A 25,074-nucleotide genomic window follows, 5' to 3' on the forward strand; every position below is an offset into this window, starting at 1 on the left:
TTATTTACCTTGTCATGAAGTTAAAAGAAACAAAAAGAACCCATATATTACTGTGAATGCCTCAGTTGTAGATACTTCTGTATATGCATGTTGATGCGTCTCTATTTTTAGTCTAGTGAATAAGCATGCTTTTACTTTTTTTTCCAAAATCTTCTGCAACCAACTCTGAGCAGGTGTCAAACAGGTCATGAAAGCACATCAGAAAACAATCTACTGGCTTTGCTTAAAGCAGAAGAGGAGCTGCTGAAGCAAGTAGGATAGTAAATGGGTGGGTTAGCCTTCCACCGGTGATTTAAATAAACCCTAGCAAGAAAATAATTTGTATTTTCTAGTCCTTTTATTCTATCTTCTAAAATCTGTTGAACCAATCTTGTAACCCTCAAATGCATTTTTAAATAATTAAGTTGCTTTAAGAAAAAAATCCTCATTCGTATTTACTAATCCCTTCCTCATTCTGGCTCTATAACTAAGCTCCAATAATCCCTATGTTACTCCACCCTTCTCTTAATCTAGTGTGAGGAAATATACCAAGCATTGAGCCTGGGAAGAAAAGTGTTGGACTATTTGAAAAGTTTCCATTTTGCTAAATGAGGTCCCTGCCTCCTCCTACACCTTATCCTGTTCCACTTGACCCTGTGCTAATGCTCCTGTTTTATATTAAAAGGATAGATTGACCTTTAAATTCTGTTTGCGGCTTAATGTCACCCTGCTCCAGCAATTGGGTCTGCCCCTTCCCTGCCTGTGGCAGCAATACTGCTGGATTAATTGTTTTACACACATTCTAGTCTTTGTCTGACAGCCTCTGGAAGGTATAAGGGCAAGCTTGAGGTATTGGTAGCAATACAGGGAGATGCAAGAGACAAAACAAAACAAAAACCAAAACCTGAAACATTAAAGAACTTCTCAATAGCTCAGCAAATCATCTTTTAGTAAATTAAATATTGGTGAATGTGTCACTCATCAAATTGACCTTTAGCACATTGGTAGTTTAAGGATCCATCAAATGTAAGAGTCAGTGGGGGATGGCCAGTTGTAGGAGTTGAAAGGCCCACCTACCAACCTGCTGATGTTAGAGCCTGAGGACTTCGAGGGGAGAGGCCCAGCAGTGAGTCCCAGCAGTGACATTTCTTTCACATGTGGGCTGAGGGTCCCTCAGATATCAGGTGGAATCACTCATCAGTCTTCCAGTAGGTGCTCTCTGCTAAAGGAGGTCAGGCTGGTCCCCTTGGTGTTCTGCTGATTAAACAAAGCCACGGAACTACTCAAGTTTCTTATATGCTTGAGGTGGGCCTACATCCCTCCCATTCCACCTGATACTACAACTGACCATTGTGGTTATGTGAATACAGGATTATCACATCATATATCCTAATCCTTTAGTCGTAGTATTGAGGCTGGTGAAGGAGAGGTGCAACCAGTTAGGACTCTGTGGGGTAGTGATGGGAGGGAATGGTGGAGGCCAGGGTTCAAGTCTTGGGAGAAAGGAAAAGAAGGCAGAAGTTTTCCTGGGGTATTAGCTTGGTCTCTAAGCATCACCCAAGGAAACTCTTCTTTATTTAATGGAAGGTCCAGGTAGGATGGTTATGGAGATGTGAGAGCTATTGCTTATGCCTACAAAGACTCCCTGATGTGTATGGACCTGGAGAATGTATGCCATATTGGCTATGGTTATCTATTTCTGATTTACCTACTTTGAGCCCTTTTATTTGCCGTGCAGCTTCTCTAAATCTTGGCCTGCTATTAGAATAGCCTCAATGACAGAGAAAAGGATTTTTAAAATGTTACAATGAAGAATATGTACTTAGTAAATGCCTGGAGAGAATTAGAATATGCTCACTTTGTCCCAATGAAGTAAATAATACACTAGGTGATACAGCACTGAGGTACCCCTCAGTTTACAATTTTCTCTGCATTTGTTATTGGCATAGGAGGGGGTACTATTTAGAACTGTATAAGTACCTGGAATTTTTGAAAAGGGCCCACCAAGAGAAGAATATGAATTAGAATTCTTTAGTCTTATCATATGATCTTGGAAGCCAGAGGACATAAAGACCTGAGTGTGACAATCTGAGGATTGTTCATATAAGGGGGTTGAATTGGGCAACCTTTGCTAGTATGAGTGTAAAGACTTATATGTAAGACTGCTGAGACCAGATTCCAGTGTACTTGGGGTTGAAGAGCAGGTAAGAAAACTATTTAGTTCATCTGGTCCAGATGACAAGGTCAGGTGGGTATCGCCAGGTGACCCTGAAGCCCAAATTGTACACTTAATTTCACTGGTAATCTACCAGTATTATGCCAGGGCGCAGGGAGAGCACCATCCATAAGCTTCCCTGGTGAGAAATGACATTCCCTCTAGAGCCTTGTCAAAGATGGTCCTGAGTTGCATGAGGCACTCCTGTGCCTAAGCTTTGACAAATTATGTGGTCAGATGGCAGCAGCGAGAGCTAACTGTGCTTCTGCCCTCCCCTGGGTAAATCCTCTAGCCAGAGGTTCTGTCAGCGTGTCATTGCTAGAAGTCGTGTCTCTTGTATTCTGATCTTTAAACAAACGTGTCAGTCACTGTGTTTCTTCTGGTTCTCATTTTGTTGAAACAGAGCCACAGAAACTGGCATTGACTGTTTGTTGGAAACTCACAGCTGTGATGGAGTAGCAGGCTTTCTACATTAATAGTAAAATACCTAATCAAATCTGTATTCTATTCATGAAATTTCCACATTGAGAAAGGTCCATATTAGGCCTTTTGTAATCTTTCTAAGGGTTCAAAAGCTGATTTTAAAAATTCGACAGGTTTTTCCTGTTGGCATGCATCAGAAATTCCTTGTCTGTAATCTTTAGGTTTTCATTTGGTATTATATTATGCAGTTCATGGATATCAGCTATTAAACGAGGCAACATTTGTATGTACCTCCTGTAGCAAATCAGAACACACATTCTTGTAATAATTTGGAGAACAGTATCTCTTTGAATTGTGTGGCCTGGATTTAGAGGCCACGTTGCTGCCATATTTCTCAACTCTGAAAAGGTCTGTTAATTTAATTCAGCTTTTGTTTTAAATATGTTTTTCTAATTTACTATATGATATAGGCTGGACATTCAGTATCATCAAAATCATAAAACAGATATGAATTTTGAATTAAATAGTTTCATGTAAAGTAAAAGAAATATTTACATTTGATAGGCATGAAACACTTCAATAATAGCATTACAAAACAGAACAAAACCCTTTACAATATATAACATGAACTAACTTATACATATTTGTGTAAATATTATACGTAGTCCCTGATATTTCCAATGTAATGAAAGTCGTTAGTAACTACTTTTGCACTTCCCAGATAATTTCATACAGTGATGGTGAACATGCCAATGATACAGCTGATATGGAGGGTAAATTAGCAATATCTGGAAAAATCACAGATATGTTTACTCTTTCACTCAGCAATCTCATTTCTAGGAAGCTATCCCAAAGTTACACTGGCAAAAGTATATACTATGTGCACATGCTCATTAACTGTAACAATATTTGTAATGGCAAAGATTGAAAACAAGCCCATCAGCAGAGAGTGAGTTGAGTAGGTTGTGATAATAGCACACAATGGAGTATATGCAACCACACACACAAAAAATGAGGATTTCTGAATAATGACAGATTGTAATCACAGGGACACATTAGGTGAAGGAAGCAAGGTGCAGATCAGTGTATACAGTAAGCTACATTTCATCATCAATAGTGATGTGCTATTTCAGGACAACTAGATATTATGTTTATCTTGATGTACTACAACCTAAAGTACATAGAATCACCTCTAGTCTCCCCCAAAATGTTTAACCTGAGCCTTATCAAGTCCTCAAGTCTAATTCCCAGTTTATTTGGAATACAGGGGACAAAGGAACATGTTAAAGGAGACATGGGGAAGCATCAGACCAGTGCAGAAGTTGGGACACTCTGCAAGACCACTGGCCTGTTGTCTTTAACTAGGAAATGTCTTGGGAAAAGATACAGAGGTTGTGATAAGGTTTATTCAGATTAAAAGAGAAAGAGCTTGAGTTGATTCTGGTTTAGACCAACCAACTCTAAAAGACATTTTGGAAGGAATTAAATATGGACTAAGTATTAGATAGTACTAAAGAATTATTGTTAATTTTATCTGATATAATTATTGTATGGAGAGTAGGTAGGGAAACATCCTTTTTTCAGAGGCACCCAGAGGTATTTAGGGTAGAAATACTCTATGCTGTCTGTAATTTAAATACTTCAGGAAAAATCAGTTGAAAAATATGGGCAGAAGGTTAACAATCATGAAACCTAGATCATGAGTATATTGGGGAGGACATTGTGAAACCAAGTCCCCTAAAACCAAGTTCCCTTGCCAAGTTTGTGATGAACCTCTCAATCAAAATCCTTATTTTCTTTCTTGCCCTGCCCTTGTTCCTCTCAGGATTGAGGAGTAGCAAAGAAAAGGGAGGATTGAAACCAAGTAGAACCCTGCAGGGCCTTCCTGGGTAAAAAAGCCCCTCCATGTCCCCTCCATATTTGTAGAAAAAGGCTTTGGTCTCCTAGGCCTTCCCCAAGTTCCAAAGAGCAGACTCAAGCAGTTACTAATTAGAGAAGTGGGGGAATGCAGAAACAAAGGAAAAGCAGTTAAGCAAGAAAAGTATGATAGCTTAAAAAATAGTTCAGCAATGAAGGAGTCCCAGTTCCTCCTGAAGGGAGATGTATAATAATCTGATACATATCTTTGAGTTGTTCTGTAGAACCTAAGACCCTCACCCAGGTAGAGGATGGGGACTACACACTCATCACAGGCAGTAGACGCCAGACTGATTGGAATCAGAAGGCTGATAATTAAGATTTGCCAAACATCACCCCGTTACCTCACCACCAGCCCATCTAAAGAAAGTCCATGAGCTGATCAGGTACCCTACAGCCCTCACCCCTAAGGTCGACATTAAAAACCCTTCCCTGAAAGTCATCAGGGACTTTGGGTCTTTTGAGCATGTTCTCCTTGCTTGGCGTCCTGCAATAAATACTGAAATTTCTTTCACTTCAACCAGGTGTCAGTAGATTGGCTTTGCTGCATTTGGGCAAGTGGACCCGAGTTTGGTTTGGAAGCAATATTTGTATTATTTCGACCTTTATGTATGTTTGAAACTTTTCACTTAATAAAAAGCTAAAAAATGAAACCTAAACAAAGAAACACCAACTGAGGTGTTCCCTGGTCCCCTCCTCTCTTGGTCGATGGCTGGGAACAGGCAAGAGCTGTAGCAGCTGCCTTGCTTTTCTAAGTGGACGGCACAGGTTGAAGTCTGCAGAGTCATGCCAGCTCTGGACCACCTACCTGCCCGGGGAGAAATGATTATTATAATTAAAACATTGGTGGAAATTTTTAATTTTAAGTGTTATAAATTTGCAGGATGTGTCAAGAAATAAGATATATACTCTGAATCTCAGAAGTCCCACTCTCACTGCCCATACCTTCTAGACTAAATCTTAGATCTTATCAGATATGCAAAAATAGGGGCCCATGGAACAACTCACTGCAATATTCAGAACATTGTTAATTCCTAATAAAAGCTGCCAAAGAGTTTCTTTGATTTATCTCACTAATGATCAAATGACCTGCCTCCAAATAGGTGGCTTATAAAATAGAAATGAGGGCCTTCCCTGGTGGTGCAGTGGTTGAGAGTCCGCCTGCCGATGCAGGGGACGCGGGTTCGTGCCCCGGTCTGGGAAGATCCCACATGCCGCGGAGCGGCTGGGCCCGTGAGCCATGGCCGCTGAGCCTGCGCGTCCGGAGCCTGAGCTCCGCAGCGGGAGAGGCCACAACAGTGAGAGGCCCGCGTACCGCAAAAAAAAAAAAAAAAAAAAAAAAAAAAAAAAAAGAAATGAGGCTTACGCTGAGGAGTCAGTGATAAAACTTTATATAAACATCTTTTCCAAATAGTACTGAGGAAGGGGAAGTTATCATAAACATAAGTATTCAGATGTATGCAAACTGGTTTTAAAAACCATGAATAAAATATGAGTTGTAAAATGTCTTGGCAGAATTCTGACTGGCATGACCATCAAAGCATAGTCTGTATTCTGTGGCAAAAATGATAATTAAATATTTAATTTGTTTGGGAATTGTTCCCCAGACCATTATTACTGAAGCACTTATTTGGTGCTGTAAAAATTTTATATTTCAGGAAGTGTTTGGTGTATCTAAGACATGTGGTAATAATGTTAATACCACCCAACCCTCTAACAGGAAGCCTCATCTTTAATGTTGAGTTTGCTTCATGAGTTCTTGTGAGGAATAATATCATGGGCAATAATTGTTCATTAATACAAACAGGTTGTAGGATGAGTAAACTTCCCATTAAAAACCGAACTCCGATCAGAGAGTAAAACAGTAATTAAAACCTGAACAAAACCCTGTTCTTGGACAGAATTTTAAAGTGGATGAGTCTTACTTACACTCAGCATTTCTCACACTCATTTCACCATCTTTCTTCCTCATATATTCCACTCCACCCCGACCCCTTCCCCAAGTGCCAGCTTCAGTGTAGGAACTCAGTGCTTCTTGGCCCAGTGCAAACACCTGTTATGGTATTTTGGTGCCAATGTAGCATCATCTGGGGCCTTTCTAAACCTCTACCTTCTTCCCCAAACCTTCCATAATCCAAAATGTGACTGCTGTAGGATTTCATCAGAAAACATATGGACACAAGTAATTGATCTTCACAAAGTCAAAATTTTCAACTTGCAGTGCTAAAATCCTATGGGCATAAGTCATGGCTCATCATATGATGCTTTGTTCAGTTTTACTTTGATCTACTCACTAAACAATTCATCCTCAACATAACTGAGGGTAAAGAAGGGGGTGGGAGTGGGTTAGAGAGGAAAGTCAAATCAGAAATGGGAAAGGGGTAGAGTAGAGCATATTTAGACTGAAAATAAAGCAAGATTTTTCTTTTACATGGGGCTAATGTAGGAATACACACAATACTTCTAGCTGTCCCAAGATGATCATTGACTCCTTTGTGGTGAGATTTCAGGCATGGAATTGGCCTTATCCAATATAAATTTTGGCAACATATGTTTTTAGTTCTCCTAATAAATCAAACTGTCTCACATTTATGGTGCCAAATATTTTCTCAGCTCACTTATGTCAATAGTTGCTAAAAATTTTGTTCCACGACCTGGGATGATGTTAGGAGGTCCGTGATATGAAAAATCAGTGTAACACATGAGTTTTTCATGAAGTTAATTTTATTTATTCTCAAAGACTGTCTTTTATTATAATGGTATTCCCTTCCTTCTTTAATGCTGAAATAAATTCTTCCCTTTATGAAACAGTGGTGACAGTAGATGGTAATTGTTTTAATGTGTGCTTAATGTTTTTAATTTTACACGTTAAAAAGATGGCAAACCTATGTTTCTTTACTCATTTTCCAGTAGAGGTGGATAGATTTTACTTGTATTGGAATTCAAAAGTCTGAGACCAACTGCTCCATATTCTATTCTCTGCTTCAAATATTGTTTTCTTGGAGGTGACTGATTCAGACTAGATCTAGGAGAGAAAAGCATAGAATGTCATAGATGCTTTTCAAGCTGTAAACTAACTTCTCAGTTGTAAACTACTGGGTACTAATACTTTTCTTTAAATGGAAAGGCGTTTCTGAATTGAAAAGACCAGAGTTTCCGAATAAATTTAGAAATCATTTTCTTGATCTACACAAAAGGGTTTTAAGGGCTTGTCTTTCTTTTGGGCTCTTCACTGTGACTTCAAAGTAATCATTTTCAGATTATTAAACCAGTCTGCCTTGGAGTTATCAGTTTTTTCTTTATGAGGAAATCTGAGGTTAGCTAGAACCCAGTTGCAGAACATAAGACTGAAGGAGGAAAAGCTGACAAAGTGAGGCAATGCTTAATCATTTCAATATGTGCAATTAACCATTTATACACTCTTCTTAAAAGCAGAGAGCTGGGATGGTGGTATGTGAAAGAAAAAAAATGTGTAATTAAACACCCCTCAGTTTATCTTCAGTAAAATTTCACCATTGTATAAAATTTATTGTTATTTGCAATTACCTGTTTTGGCTCCTCTTTGCCCTCCCCCCTTTTGGAATCCTTAGTTTGAAGTTCTGTTCATTCTTTTCTTTAAATTATTTCAATGGAAAAAAATTATTTTATGCTTTAAAAAAATATGCATGTGGGTATGGGCTTAAACTCCCACATCAATCAGTACTGGAAAATTTTATAAAAAGCACTATTGGGCTTCCCTGGTGGCGCAGTGGTTGAGAGTCCGCCTGCCGATGCAGGGGATGCAGGTTCGTGCCCCGGTCCGGGAAGATCCCACATGCCGCGGAGCAACTAAGCCCGTGAGCCATGGCCGCTGAGCCTGCGCGTCCGGAGCCTGTGCTCCGCAAAGGGAGAGACCACAACAGTGAGAGGCCTGAAAAAAAAAAAACTAAAAAAGAAAAAGCACTATCAAGGCACTCTAAGGATAGAATTCTAGTATAAATGTCAATACCAACCTACTAATGTAAGTTTTCACAAATACTTTTTGTAGAACGGCAAACCAACTTTGTGATGTTTCATGACCAAAGAGTTCAAATATTTCTTGATCTGTCCAATTCATAAATATCTTTTTTGTTGTTGCCTGTCTCCCTGTTCCCTGCCTCCCCCCTGCCCCCTACGGCAGCTTTGGGGTTTTTTCTTTAATTCTTCCCCTCGCCTCTCTAGCCTCTAGTTTTGTATTGACTATTTATTGAATGAATGAACTCCCCGACCCTGTTCCAGCAGCCTGGTTCCCCTCGACCCCATGCCAAGCGGCTTTCCCTCCTGGGACTCCGGTCGCAGCACACTCGCCGGGGGGTTGGACGTGACGTGCGCCAAGGGAGGAGCCGGCGAGGGGGCCAGAGCCGCTCCAGCGGCCGCGGTCTGAGCAGGGGTTGGCTGGGAGCCTGGAGGCGGGCGGGAGGCGGGCAACATCTCCGCCGTGGCTCGGAGGAAAGCTACATTGGCTCAAGAACCCACGGAGGGGAGTCGCGGCCGACGTAGAAGGCAACTCTTCCAGCGGGCGCGGCGGTCACCTGGGAGCCCCGCGGGGACCCGACGTGCCCGAGGGGAGCTCCCGGGCGCTGGGCTGCGGCTGCGGCGCGGGGCGGCGCTGCGGGACCCGGATCCCACGAGAGCTGGGACACCCGGGATGGAGGCGTGGCCCCGTCACCCTGTGCGGTTTCTGGTGGATCAAGGCGGGAAGCCGGTGCGTTTCTAAGCAGTCGCCACCCCAGCTTCTCTCAGCTCGAATTCAGCCTCCAAGTTGCAGGCACCGGAAAGACTACCTTGACGAGGAGGGCATCTGCCCCTGACTGTGGTGGGCTTTGCTCAGGGGCTTAGAAGGCACTGGGGACTGACCCAACCAACCCGAGGAGGACTGCCAGGCGCCTGAGAAAGCCGCAGGGCGCGGGCCACCGTCGGGGTTCGGAGGCGAGGGGGCTGTGCTCGATTCGTAGATCCCGAGGCCCTGAGCTTATCTCATGGGCTGTCTGCTCATCCACCAGGTGTCCCACGCCTGATCCCCGGCACTCCTTGGGGCGACTTCTGTGCAAACTTCTGATTCTGTTTCGCAAGATTCCCTTCTTCCTGGAAAGGTTGGGACAAGCTGCAGGTGCTAGCCTTGCACATTGCGGACCAGTTGTCTCCGAGGAGAGGTGCACCTAGAAGAGGACGATGGCAGGGCCTGGATCAGAGCTGCCTTCTGGCCCTGTGGCCCCCATGCTCCTGTCATGGCTAACAGGACTAGGGGCTGGAATGGTCTTACTGAGCTTCATGCAGAAACTCCTGTACCCCTACTTCTGGGCCGACTTCTGGTACCTGCTGAAGGTGGTACGCTGTGGATTTCGGATGGAGATGTACAGACTGAAAGGGGAGCTGGTCACTGTCCTGGATAAATTCCTGATGCATGTCAAGAAGCAGCCTCAGAAACCTTTCATCATCTATGAGGGAGACATCTACACCTATCAGGATGTGGACAAGAGGAGTAGTAGAGTGGCCCATGTCTTCCTGAACCATTCCACGCTGAAAAGGGGCGATACCGTGGCTCTGCTGATGAGCAATGAGCCCGATTTCATTCACGTGTGGTTCGGCCTGGCCAAGCTGGGCTGCGTGGTGGCCTTCCTCAACTCCAACATTCGCTCCGTCTCCCTCCTGCATTGCATCCGCAGCTGTGAGCCCAGGGCCCTCGTGGTGGGTGCAGGTAGAGTATGGGGTGTGGTCCGCTTGTGCAGAATGGCAACCCTGCCTCTTACCCCTGGCCCCTCATTTTTTTGTTAGAACCAATTCACAACTGATATTCTGGGTGTGTGATGAAGTGTGCATGTTAAGGGTACAAAATAGTTTTATAATTCTATGGCTAGTGGTTTAATTCCCCCTCTCCCACTTCAATCACTTACTCTGTTGTAAATGACTAATTATTAGGACAGCTTTTGAAGACTTCTGAAATCTCTGCTGCTTATTATTTTAGCGAAGGCGGGGGGCGGGGGATAGGGGTAGGGGTAGGGGCACGCATTTTACCTTTCTTGATACCTTCAGTGAGTGCAAGAACGCAGAGATATAGAGCTTGGTAAGTTCTAAATTTTGTCAGATCTGGCAAATTATTTGACGAGGAGGAAAGTGATCCTGATTTCATTGTGGAATAGCTACTGCCTCAAATAGTAACATTATCAGGGTTGACTGCCTTTGCAGAAGAAACATGTTTAATCACAAGTGCATATGAATGCCAGTCTTCATGTTTGCTCTTATTCTGCACTGCCTGCAAGCTAGGATTTGCCTGGCAAGGTTGGACTCCCACCACCCAGCCAGTGGCAGGCTCTTGGCAGACTCTCAGCCTCTTTCTCTCCCTTCTCCCACACCAACCTGTGCATCATTTTCTTTATTTCAGTAAGTGCTAACCTCTTCCTGCTCCCCTTCGATTTAGGCTTTGCATACATGTACTGACAGTGAACTACAAAGAAAAGTCTTTGGTTGAGTGCCTGACTAATGAAGAACCTAGTAAGATGGGTTGCATAACAAAGTGGAAGTGCAGTATGAAAACTGATGCTTTGGTATAATCTAAGTGGTTTATGCTTATGCTTCTTGCATGGGGGAAGGAAGGTGGAGGATGAGGAGGATCATGGCAAGGACCTTAGTGAAAATAATTAAGTATTTTAGGTTAATAGATGTATACTGACACCACATATAGGATTTTTAGATTCACAGAGAAGTATGGGGGGAAAAATCTACATTTATACACCGGTGATGTCTAAAATACAGTACTTTCCATGTAACCTTTATTATATAATAATTGCACATCACGCGAAAATGAATTAGGCAGTGTATAGTAGAAAGGTTAGTTATTCAAGGCTTTCGCTTTTGTTTGTTCCAGTTGCCCTTCCAGCTCAGTTTGTGACCTGATGAAATAGCAAAAATGTTTACTCTTTTTATTTTATGATGATTTTTTTTTCATAGAAAGGCATTTTATTTTAAATATAGCAGTGTGTACATGTCAATCCCAAACTCCCAATCTATCCCTTATTACTCTTAAGCACGGATTTTATCTTATGTTATAGGAGTGGAGAAGCCAGAAGGCCTCTAATGTGTATTTTTGTTCATTTTTTTTCCCATTCAACAGTAATATCCTCCAAGATTGAAATTCAGCTCCTTTTCACCTTGGAAAGAAGTTAACTAGTATGATAAAATTTCTCTGAACTGTAGCAATAAGTAGGATAAAGGAGTCACACAGAATTTTGATAATGTGGTGAAACAATATTTACCTCTAGTGCAGGGGCAGTGATAATATGCATGCAGCAGGGAAAACTATCACAGTTCATCTATGGATATATTCTGATATTTTAGTTGCTCATTCTAATTTAGATTGCAGTTTCTGGAGCAAATTTAACCCTTAAGTAGTGCAAAAAATTAGTAAAGCCATGAAGTCCCTTTAGAAGAGCAAACTAGAAGGGCCACGATATCTCTGAAAAGATTTCTGTGGCCATGATGTTGAGGCCAACCTGAGAAACGTCCCATATCCTGTCTCCTGAGGGACTCCTCTTGAAGTGCATAGGGCTGGTTACCTCTCAAAACAGAGTTTTCAAGCTTTGCTCTAGACCAAGTTCTTGCCTAATTAGGACCAATTAGTTTTGCAGTTTTACTTGTGCCAGTTTTTGCTTTGCTTGCCAATAACTAATTGCATAATTTCCTTGTTTTTATTTTTACCACTACCAGTCAGGTTTTTTTGGAATTTTAAGCCAAAAAGATTTAATTGCTTTGCTCAGTAAGTAGGTACCTGGAGAAATCAACCTTAAATCCTACAAACAGTTCTTTTTAGCATACCTCCAAAATACATAAATTGCTTATGTTTTTCAAAGATAGGACAGTTCTATTTTTATTAATTACTAGTTTTGTAAGACAGCATGGCTTAGATCACGGTCACATTTTTGTATTTGAAGCTCTTACCCTGAAAACTGTATTCTTGGCATCCTGAGTCTAATCCATGAACAATTTATACATACAGCTTTTAGAACTTTCCATTTCAGAGGTCTTAAATTCTCATTGGATGTTTCTAATGGAGATGTACTATGAAATCATTATATCCCCAGGGACAGTGTATGGCGGTGGAAAGACCAGTCAAGTGGTTTAGATCAAGATAAGCCAGACAGTCCCAGGTTTCACTTATGATCTGCCACTTCTTAGCTGTGTGATTGAAGATAAGATTATCAGCTGCCCTGAGTCTCACTTTACTCAGCTGTAAAATGGTGATAATACCATCTCCTTCACAGTGTAATTCTGAGGATTAAATGACAGCTTTTGTAAAGTGACTAGCTGAGTGCCTAGTATGTACAAAGTAAATCCTTGGTGAATTAACATAATTGCTATTATCATTCTAGAGTCATTGGGGGCTTTTACTAAGGGATCTCATTTGGATTTTGCTGCTACATTCTAATTTGGTGTTAGCTGTAAGAAAGACTAGTAAGTCGGACTGTCTGGGATAGGACCTTTAACGTTTCACTTTGCTATGTTTTAGCAAAATGTTATTTTTCATAAACTATATAAAAAGTGTCAAACAGGTTTCATAAGCAGGCCAGATATTGTCCATGGTGGTCCATGGTGATAGGTGACATTTTAATCATGGCAGGTGTCTGATAGTTCTGTCTGAATCAACTAAGCCACCAGGGAAATAAATGTTATTCTTGCTCTAATTGTCATTAACAGAAATATGAATGTTGCCATTTACTCAAGGCTGACTGTGTAAAAGGTACTCCCAGTGATTCTGAGAGGCAGGTACGGAGCTATATTTTGGAAACTGAAAGGGAAAGAAATTCATCTAGGGTGTCTAGGGTGACACAGCTTAGTAGGTACAGAGCAGGCTCAAAACCTGGTATCTGATGTAAGACTCTGCTGTATTAAACACTATAGCCCAATGGTTTCTGGAACTGTTAATCCCCTTTTGATATAACCATGAAAAAAATTGCATTCCAGTTATATAAAAATAGTAAAACTAAAGTTGCCAATATTAAGACATCAGGTTTTTCATGCACAGATAACTAGAAAAAAATTTAAATTTTTATAAAACTATTATTCCTATTTCTCATTCTGAAGATTCAAAAATAGTTGCAAAACAGCTTTATATCTGTATAGTTTCGTTTAGAAGATGTGTGAGGTGACCATCCCAACTTTCCCTAGAAAATTTCAGCATTTACTGAAAATTAAATAGTCTTGTATTAAACCTAGTTCTTCCCCCCCAATATTTCAACTCTGATATTGCAAATAGTGCCTGCTGCCAAGATTATCATCCACCTAGATATGCCCTTCTCTTTACTTGGAAGAACAGAAAAATGTTGAGATGTTTGTATATAGCTTTTAAAACTTTGTGTAATTATATCCTTTGACATATTTAGCGATAAGAATAATGATAATAATAAATAATAATCTCTTCCATTTTTAAAGTACTGTGTAAATAACAAGCGGTGTTTAGACACATTATCTTATGTCATCCTCACCACAGCCATAGCCTGGTTTTAAAGATGAGGGAAGCATGCCTGGGAGTGGGCAAGTAATCTTGTCAAGCGCCTACTTCTAGGAGAGGCAGTGTGGGAACTGGAGCCTGGATTTTCTGATGCTAAATCACAAAACCTGTTGGGTATACCTTTGTCTTTGTCCTCATTTCTACTCCTGCTTATTCCCTCATCTCCATCTTTTCCTTTCCTCTTCCCTTCACTTTCTACCCCTCCCCTCTGCCCTGCTCCTTTTCCTTCTCTCTCTGTCCTTTTCCATCCATTCGTCTACTTTGTTTCAGCACTCTTCCCACCAGTCCTCTTGCCTCAGTCCCTGTATGCTGTGGCTATCGCAGTGGCTCAGTGGAATGGTAAAGATCTGTTTGCCAATTCACGTATAGATATTTGTGTGGCTCTGAGGAATAGGCCAAGAACTCAGATGTAAGCTCTTAGAGAAGGAAGTTTGTTTTGTTTGCTGCTAAATTCTCAGAACTTAGTGTAAAGGAGATGCTCAATAAATATTTATTGCCTGGATGAATGAATAGTTGATTGAACGACCTAATGAAAAACTGTAAGATACATATGGGCATTCACTAACTGTTTACTTACTTGCCTGTTTTTGCCCATGACTTGTCTGTCTGCTGTTCTTTTGGTAGCTGATTTTGGCAGTAGATATATCAATGGAATTTCTGGTTGTGTTATTTTATATCAATGTTGCTAAATGTTAGAATCATGACTTCCCAAAAGTCAGCATTTTAGACTTTTTAGTCTTTAGTATTTAGACTAAACATCCACAGAATTTCAGATTTACTTGCATGTGTGTATTTTGCACTCTCTCCTTTCTCAATATATCACATATTAAATCATTATAAGTGGATAACTAAAAAATATATATTGATATTATCCAGAACCTTTTTACTTTATATTCAGTACTATTTTGTGTCTCCACATTCTCAGAAGGGTTTTGTGTTTCTATTCACAAGAAGTACAATCCTATGTCATCTCTCTAAACTTACAGTAATGCATGCAGCATTGCCCTGTTCGTTTTTATGGTCTATTGCATTCACACTGTGCAGGGCAGATATTCCAGTTAACAATCAAGCCATTGTAATTGTCCAAATGACTTTCAACCATAAAGGCTTCTTCTTTTCAAAGATGGAAAGGAAGAGGTAGAGGAACAATAAGACCCTTTAAATTCTGTAGAAAGTCCTATAGAAAGTAATACATATTCAGATAGGTAAGACATGGCTCATGTGAACCTGTAGTATTTTATCCACGTACTATGATAGCCTCACATATCTATTTTAATTTTTATGTGTAGTAGAATGAATGGCTATTTTGCAATTTTTTTTTCCCGTTTTAGACTCAGCTCTGTCAAGGATTACCTCCATTCCAAAAGAAAATAACTGATTTTGATTGGAAGTTTAAGTGGCTTCCTGGTTTACTAGTTGGAAAAGGTAGTGTTCTAAGCATGTGTTATTTTCTTCACTGATCATGAGGATAATGACCCTGGGATTCTTATGTACGGTATATGTTGAACATGTGTTTACTGTAAGGGAATGGTGCTTGAATACTGACAGGAGCAAAAACAACTTAAAGAGGGATTGTGCCTCCTCAGAGAAGTGGCAAGGCTGAATGGGAGAAACACATATCTGAGTAATAATTATTTACTGGTAATAGGAGATGTGTTGGAAATAATGTCACATGAAGTATTCTACTTTTTATTTTCTTGCACAATTTTGCCAATAATAAATACACTGTCTACTCCCCAAAAGATGTGGGGACAGCTGAAAGTAAAACCCCATAAACCCATTTACAAACTTGTGTGCTCATTCAGGGCAGTTAATAAAGGTGCTTCAGGGGAGAAGATGTTATCACAGTTGAAAGGCTTATGCTCCAGTGTATTTCCTGGGGTTATGATTATCAATAAACTAATATTTGTAAAAATAGCTGGCACATTATTGATGATGAAATTAGTTTCTGGCCTGATAAGAAGTATTGTTATCTACATCATGATATACGTTGCTTTAGGACATTGCTTACTTAAGCATCAATTTTCTTAGACACCATAGCCTACCCATGTGCTCTTTGAGAAACCTGTTGAGCTGCTGTTAAGCAGTAGGATGGTAGTTATGAGCATGTGATGAGACCTACTTCACTTTGGTTTCTGTGTGAATATTACTTTGCATTAGGGAAAGCTCAAGTTAACCCTGTGCAGATGAATTTCATATTAGTTGTATTAACACATAAAAGTTTAAAGTTAAATGTTTGCCAGTGTTTTAAGAGCTCAAGCAATACCTTTGAGATAACTATTAGTTTGTTTTATGTAGAATAAGATAATTTAAAAATAATTTTTGTAAGTCAGAGAAACACAAACATCATCTGATATTACTTATATGTGGAATCTAAAAAAATGATACAAATGGACTTATTTACAAAACAGAAACAGACTCACAGACATAGAAAACAAACTTATGGTTACCAAAGGGGAAAGGGGGGAGGGATATATTCGGAGTTTGGGATTAGCAGATACACACTACTATATATAAAATAGCTAAACAAGGTCCTACTGTATAGCACAGGAAACTACATTAAATGTCTTATAATTACCTATAATGAAAAAGAATATATAGGTATGTATAACTGAATCGCTTCTCTATACCAGAAACTAACACAACATTGTAAATCAACTATACCTCAATTTAAAAAAAAAAAGTTTTTAATGCAGAATGAATAACATGATTCACACTAATGGCATATTAGAGGAATATATTACATTTTTACTCATTGATTTCATAGTCTTAGAAATGTGAATAAGAGGCAAAATAATGATGTAGAAACAAGAAATTAATTTGTACAAAAAGTACTAAAGGATTGTAAGCAGAGATTATAATTTACCTCTTTTTTCTTTTTGCGGTACGCAGGCCTCTTGTGGCCTCTCCCGTTGCGGAGCACAGGCTCCAGACGCGCAGGCTCAGCGGCCATGGCTCACGGGCCCAGCCACTCTGCGGCATGTGGGATCTTCCCGGATCAGGGCACGAACCCGTGTCCCCTGCATCGGCAGGCGGACTCCCAACCACTGCACCACCAGGGAAGCCCTTCATTTTGTTTTTGATTCAGGATCATCTGTTGCACCATCTGGTTTTTTTTTTTTTTGAATTTGTTAAATAAATAAAAATTAACTCAAAAATTTCAAGCCCCAGTTTGCCTCCCCAACCCTGATATTTCAAATCCTTATCATTTTTCTGTGTTTTCAGTTTTCTTGCAGGTTTTATTGTGAATTTCCTAGTCCTATTTGATGTTATTTCTCTTGCTGCTTCTTTGTGAACAATTTGGGTTATAGATTTTGAGGAGATAAATCATCAGTTTTTTTTCAAATGTTTTGTATTATAGTAGAACTAAGTCAGGGCTGACAGATTGCTTTTTGAAATAACGAGACAGTGATTTACATTTCCGGGAAGATGTTTAATGCAGCACTCTGAATTCAGCTTCAAAATAGAATATATCTGGTGATTATTTTTTATTTTTTGTTTAAAAAGTATTTTAAAATGTAATTATTTAGATGGACAGGTTTATATTTACATGGACCTTATTCTGACCAGGGTATATTTTACATTTAATAATATTTTTTATCATTGATTTCTTAATGAGGTAATGTATAGATTTTAGAGTTAGGTTAGACTAACAGTTCTGTCCACAGACTTGTGACCTTGGTTGAATTAGTTTCCTAGGGCTGGTGTAATAAAGTAACACAAACTGGGTAGCTTAAAATGACAGAAATTCATCCCCTCACAGATTTGGGGGCTAAAAGTACAAAATCAAAGTATCCGCAGGGCCATGCTCCCTCTGAAAGGTCGAAGAAAGAATCTTTCCTCGCCTCTTCCTAGCTTCTTGTGGTTGCTGGTAATCTTTGGCATTCCTTACATTAACTCTAAAAGGCTACTGCTTAATATCCCCGTGGATGTTAATGTAGATTTTAAGATAAATAATATAGCACTCAGAAATCGCTTTTATCTTAGAAAAGTATGATGTATTATAATATGAAAATAAAACTGGAGCACCCATGTAGAACATGAAAGTGGATCTTCACTGCTAAAGATCCATGTTAAAGGAAAGGAGTGTTACATTTTAAAAGAATTTAAAGAATATAAATAACTGTTTGTCTCTCTACTCTGGAAAAAAAAAATGATGCCTCGCTTACGTCCACCTCATCCAAGGAATGCCAATGCTCTGCTTCTTTTGTACCCCATAGAGTGCTAGATACCTTCATGCTGAATATTTCCTTCTCCAGGACCTGTACCCACTTTCCATCTCCCTCCTTCTCTACCACTACCCTCCTCCTGGACAGGTGACAGTTTCTCACATTAAAGATCAAATTAAGAAGGTCTAATTCAATCTCCCAGAGTGACTCAACACAGTCTCCCTTCCACAGTTGCTCGTTTGTTAATGTGTACAGTAGATGCTTCCTTGAGAGAAGTGTCCCTTTTCCTTTCTCCAGTCTGAATTTCAACCCAGACCCTTGATCTTGTGAGGACCCCTAAGCTCTTCAGGCCTGAAGACACCCATGTTTCTGGCTTCTCTACTCCTCTGCCTTCTATTTTGCTTGACATTGGTTCTAGCCAGGCCTTGGACCCCACTGCTGCTGACACAGGCTCTGCTTTCACCAGCCCGCTCTCACTGGCCATTGTCATAGCCTGCTGTGCACCGTGGATCCTACTGCCTTTTCTGAAAGGTGTTCTTTTTCTCCTTTTGCTTTCAAAGCCCTTTTACCTTTAATTCTAATCCAGAGAAAAGAGCATCTCTGAATCTCCTCATTTAACTTTTCACTCTGAAATGGTCTCTAAGCCATAATCTTGTGAATCTTGTGAATCCAGTCAGGTGTTTCTCCTGGATCATTACATTATAGTAGAACTAAACAGTGACAGACAGATGGCTTTTTGGAATAATGAGCTACTGAGTTGTATTTCAAGGAGAATGTTTAGTGCAGTGTCCTGAATTTAAAGTTAAAGCAGAGTACGAAAATAGAGTTTTATTTAAAAATTGGGAAAAAACCACAATCTGGATAATGGAATCTCCAAAGTTCAATTTGAATTGGGCTATTTGCATTGATTAAATCAGGTAATAACTAGATTTTCCTTTCTGTTGGGCATGTTGAAACATACTCATAAAATGGCTGGGATGTTACTTACCCAACATGAAAAGGAAGTAAGCGTTGTATTTACATATCATCCCTGTTCCAACATGCAAAAGAACACACAAGGTGAGTGCTCTGAGATTTATGTCTTATTTACTTATTCCTAATCCTTTGGCTTTCAGATTTGCTTGGAACTATAGAAGAGATCCTTCCGAGCCTCCCAGGAAATATCAGTGTTTGGGCAATGAAAGAGTCTGTTCCACAAGGCATAATTTCACTCAAAGAAAAACTGAGCACAGCATCTGACAGTCAGGTGCCACACAGCCACCATGTTGCCTCAAACCTCAAGACTCCTTATCTTTATATTTTCACTTCTGGAACAACAGGTAAGATCCATTTGTTCTTGAAACTTAAGAAGAATGCAGCGTATGTGCAAAACAGCAGTTTCAGGCAAATCTCTGTTATGTGTAGTTGTAAGTGAGCAAAGAACTCATGTGCCCTTGACACAGAAAGCCAAACTCTGACAGTGGGAGTCTGCAGCCCAGTAAGGATTTATTGCAGGGCACCCAGCCTCAGATCCACTCCAACTTGATCTTTGAGTTAGGGGTTTCTTAAAGGGGAAGAACAAAAGCTAGGGTTAATCATCAGCTTGTGACATTTCTGTGACAGTTTCGGGGAATCAGGCTGTCTCTGGTTTACAACCCTCTGACCAGGTGGTCCATGGCTTGAGGGTTTGTGAGCTCATCTCGCCCTGGAGAAACAACCTGAGTTTACACATTAATGATATCTATAATAGCTACTTTAGTAGTTAACAATGTTATCCGCAAGAGCAATTTTAGTCATCTGACTCTGGTTGATTATTGTTCACTTAGCCCAGAATTGAGGTCAGAGGGGACAAGAAAAGGAACAAAGCTTTGGATATAGAGAGATTAATCATAAGTTGGTAAGAGAACTTGGTTTTAGGGGGGCTCGGTTTCATAGTCACCAGACATCTCAGAAAGCATGCATCCAAGAAGACCTGGGGTTCTTAGATCTTTGAACTCCCAAACTTGGATGAAAAAGGTAATTGCTTTAACTTTACCTTGACAAGTCACCATGTTCACTTGACCATTGTCTCATGTGGAAAGATTTTCTTCAAGTTTGGTAGTACAAATGGCACAGGAATGTGTGAAGACTTGACCCAACCCGGTTGCTCAGAGTGTGGAATTTGGCCAGCTTCTTTGGCAGGATCTTTGCTAGCTTCCCTTAGATGCCTAATGTATAAAATGAAAAGATTAGTTTAAATAGTTTCTAGGGCTTCCCTGGTGGTGCAGTGGTTGAGAATCTGCCTGCCGATGCAGGGGACGCGGGTTTGTGCCCCGGTCCGGGAAGATCCCACATGCCGCGGAGCGGCTGGGCCCGTGAGCCATGGCCGCTGAGCCTGTGTGTCCGGAGCCTGTGCTCCACAAAGGGAGAGGCCACAAGAGTGAGAGGCCTGCGTACCGCAAAAAAAAAAAAAAAAAAAAAGAAAAAAAAAAAAAAAGTTTCTAATTATTCTGCTGGATTAAAAAATCTATTAGTCTACTTTAAAACAGTTTTCTTTATTCTTGTATAAAATGTTAAATTCTAAGCACAATCCAAGTATAGCTGCAATTTAAGCACCTGTAGCTGGCTCTCCTCGTTTTCCGTAAGTTGATTGGAACATGTGAGAAACAGGAAATCTTGAAGGCATTGCAGGTTTGAGGAAGGATACAAAATAGAATCAAGTAACTAAACTTTCCTTTTTTTAGGTAAACAACAACACACACACAAAGAATATGAAACTACCTGAGAATTCAAAAGAAATGTTAAACTTAATGGATTCTTAAGAAAAATTGAATGATATTTTTGGTAGTCTAAGCTTTTGTAATTAATTTGAAGATGACTGGGAGTTTGAATTAGAGGCATATTAAAAATATTGGTACTAATTTCTTATGCACAGGTAGTATTGTAAGCAAAACTACAATTGCATTGGTAAAATTTTCTTTTTTCTTTCTCTTTTTCCTATTTGGAGGCTAACAATGATCTCTATACTGGAGAGTAGACTATGGTTTTCTTTTTGACTTTGTTTGCAACAGCTCTGATAAATGTACTAGGAAATGCTATTATGTATCAAGTTGCCAGCATAAATTCAGACTGACTTTGGACTTTGAAAGAGACAATAAAATTTTGGAAATTATATGCTTTGAAAACTTCCAACGGAAGGTACTTGACCAGTTTGTCTTTATGATGTTTTCTTGTAAAAATAGAAAGTGACTCTGGTCTTCAAAACAATCTTCACCACTCCCCACCCCGAAAGAGAATAGTGTGGAACAGACTGTTAACATCTTTTGTTCTTGAAGATTAAAACCAGAGTGTTTGATACATTTGCACCACAGGCTGAAAGCAAAAGCGCTATTAATTTTTTCTGTTTGATATTTATTTGTATTAAAGTTATATAGCACAGAGATGAAAAATTCCAATAGTTTAAAAAATTTTAGAGAAAAGTACCCTGCTTACCCCTCTATTTCTCCATCCCGAAAGCAATTACATTCAGTATTTTTAGATCTTTCCTTCTGTAATCACCTCCATTTATCTAAATAGATTTATTAATAGTATTTTACTGTACTTAATAGGTACCTACTAAAAAGTATGTACTGCTTTTCCACAATGGAAGATGAGGATTTTACCTTCTTTCTTTACCACTCTCCCTCCACTCATTTCTTTCTCTCTGGTGCAGATACTTTCTCTCCCCAATATCACCCTAATATTGTTTCATCATAAATTTTTGTTTGATTGGTATCAGTATCATAACTTAGTAAATACTATTTCTTGCTGAGCTCTATATTATAACAAAATTATATTTATTTCCTTTCATGTAAAACTCTCCCCAACCTTGGATTAATCATTTGTTTTTGTTTGCTTGCTTAGTTTTCTATACACCTATAAATGGTTCGTACCCATCCCTTTATCAAAACGTAACTCACCTTTAGATATTGAAAAGCTAGTCTGTATTTTGTTAAGCCCATGTTCTTGGCTGCATCTTTCCCAGAGTTTCCCTCCCTATGATTCCAGTCTTGACATGTCACTCTCTTACTGTCCTGGGTTCATTCCTCACCATCACCCTGAGAATTCCCTTCAACTCTTTTCTTTTTTTCTGATGCCCTGATTCTTAGATTCTAAATTCATTTCCTTAGTTTGCTTTTCATTTTATCACTGCACTGCTTTCATTAGCTGCTTGATAAAAAGAGTATTTAGCAGGTACGTTTTAAGTCCTTATATGCCTGAAAGTGTCTTTTTCTACCCTTACACTTGTTTGTATAGAATTCTAGATTAGAAATGATATTGATGCAGGGGTTTGAAGGCATTGCTTTTTTATATTCTGTCTTCCAGCCCACCTATTGAGAAGTCTTTTTCTTTCTGATTTCTAATCCTTTACTTTCAACCTGGTATTGTTTTTCTTTCTTTCTTTTTTTGGATTTTTAGACTCTTTTATTATTAGCCTTCAGTAGGCTATGATATGATTATTTGTACTGGAACCAGTCTTACTTACAAATTTTGCTGGTGAATTTGTAAGCCTTTTAAATCTAGAAATTCATGTCTTGCAAGTGTAGTACTTGAAAATTTTTTTAAAGGTGTCTACATATTCTTCTTTTTCCTTCTTTATTTCTATTCTTTCTGCCCATTCCCTCCTATTATATTTGTTTGCTTGTTCGTTCTTTTATCTTTGGAACTCTAACTTTTTAAAGATTGGCTTGCTTGCACTGAGTTATTTGTTTTCTAATCTTTTATATCCTATTTTCCTTCTCTTACCTTTTGATATACTTTTTTAAAAGTGCAAAACAATAAATTTTTATTTGTTCACATTTAAACACAAGCAACTGCCTTGACATTTTAGAGCATTCTAGGAAGGACGACAGCAAACCCTTTTCATTCCAATTCCCATTCACTAAGATTGTACTGTTTCCTCTTGCAGTTCACATTTATGGCATCTGATGTGGATTGTTTGACATGCTTTTAAAATCAAGATGGGAAGATGTAAACCTTTTGACAAGAGATGACTTTCTAAAATTTAGCTTTCAGCAGTCAAGCCAGAAAAAAAATCTGTTTTTCACTGATGGGACCCCTTGATTTACTTTTTGAGAGATTTATCTTTTAGCCCTTGTGTTCTCTTAATATTTCTTATTTTGTAGCATGTTATTTTTTGTTGTTGTTGTTCTCTAATTCATTTTTAATTATTAAATTATATATTTTATTTAAAATGAAACTATAACATAGGTTTAAGTCTTATTATCTCTTAGAAAACATGAATATCACCATCTCTACAAACTATAGTGGATATAGTCCATTGTTTTTCCTTCATCAGAATTTTTTTTGAACATCTTTATTGGAGTATAATTGCTTTACAGTGGTGTGTTAGTTTCTGCTTTACTACAAAATGAATCAGTTATATGTATACATATGTTCCCATATCTCTTTCTGCTTGCGTCTCCCTCCCTCCCACCCTCCCTATCCCACCCCTCTAGGTGGTCACAAACCACCTAGCTGATCTCCCTGTGCCATGCGGCTGCTTCCCACTAGGTATCCACCCTACGTTTGGCAGTGTATATATGTCCATGCCACTCTCTCACTTCGTCACAGCTTACCCTCCCCCCGCCATATCCTCAAGTCCATGCTCTAGTAGGTCTGTGTTTTATTCCCATCCTATCCCTAGTCTCTTCATGACATTTGTTTTTTTTTTTTAGATTCCATATATATGTGTTAGCATACGGTATTTGTTTTTCTCCTTCTGACTTACTTCACTCTGTATGACAGACTCCAGGTCCATCCACCTCACTACAAATAACTCAATTTCGTTTCTTTTTTATGGCTGAGTAATATTCCATTGTATATATGTGCCACATCTTCTTTATCCATTCATCTGTTGATGGACACTTAGGTTGCTTCCATGTCCTGGCTATCATAAATAGAGCTGCAATGAACCATTTGAATTATGGTTTTCTTAGGGTATATGCCCAGTAGTGGGATTGCTGGGTCGTATGGTGGTTCTATTTGTAGTTTTTTAAGGAACCTCCATACTGTTCTCCATAGTGTCTGTATCAATTTACATTCCCACCAGCAGTGCAAGAGTGTTCCTTTTTCTCCACACCCTCTCCAGCATTTATTGTTTCTAGATTTTTTGATGATGGCCATTCTGACTGGTGTGAGATGCTATCTCATTGTAGTTTTGATTTGCATTTCTCTAATGATTAATGATGTTGAGCATTCTTTCATGTGTTTGTTGGCAATCTGTATATCTTCTTTGGAGAAATGTCTATTTAGGTCTTCTGCCCATTTTTGGATTGGGTTGTTTGTTTTTTTTGTTATTGAGCTGCATGAGTTGCTTATAAATTTTGGAGATTAATCTTTCATCAGTTGCTTCATTTGCAACTATTTTCTCCCATTCTGAGGGTTGTCTTTTGGTCTTGTTTATGGTATCCTTTGCTGTGCAAAACTTTTAAGTTTCATTAGGTCCCATTTGTTTATTTTTGTTTTGATTTCCAATTCTCTAGGAGGTGGGTCAAAAAGCATCTTGCTGAGATTTATGTCATAGAGTGTTCTGCCTATGTTTTCCTCTAAGAGTTTGATAGTGTCTGGCCTTACATGTAGGTCTTTAACCCATTTTGAGTTTATTTTTGTGTATGGTGTTAGGCAGTGTTGTAATTTCATACTTTTACATGTAGCTGTCCAGTTTTCCCAGCACCACTTATTGAAGAGGCTGTCTTTTCTCCACTGTATATTCTTGCCTCCTTTATCAAAGATAAGGTGACCATATGTGTGTGGGTTTATCTCTGGGCTTTCTATCCTGTTCCATTGATCTATATTTCTGTTTTTGTGCCAGTACCATACTGTCTTGATTACTGTAACTTTGTAGTATA

General features: G+C 39.3%; 1 protein-coding gene across 1 annotated transcript in view; it reads left to right on the forward strand.

Moving 5' to 3' along the window:
- The first annotated feature begins 8,978 nt into the window (after nt 1-8,978).
- Nucleotides 8,979-25,074, forward strand: part of SLC27A6 (solute carrier family 27 member 6) — a 61,499-nt gene continuing 45,403 nt past the window's right edge. The window contains exons 1-2 of the mRNA XM_059060415.2: nt 8,979-10,250; nt 19,342-19,545. Of these exons, the coding sequence (XP_058916398.1) occupies nt 9,725-10,250; nt 19,342-19,545 (730 nt within the window). The 5' untranslated portion in view covers nt 8,979-9,724. The remainder of the gene's footprint in view (nt 10,251-19,341; nt 19,546-25,074) is intronic.

Source organism: Kogia breviceps, chromosome 4 (assembly GCF_026419965.1).
Source record: "Kogia breviceps isolate mKogBre1 chromosome 4, mKogBre1 haplotype 1, whole genome shotgun sequence".
In the NCBI taxonomy this organism is placed as follows: Eukaryota; Metazoa; Chordata; class Mammalia; order Artiodactyla; family Physeteridae; genus Kogia; species Kogia breviceps.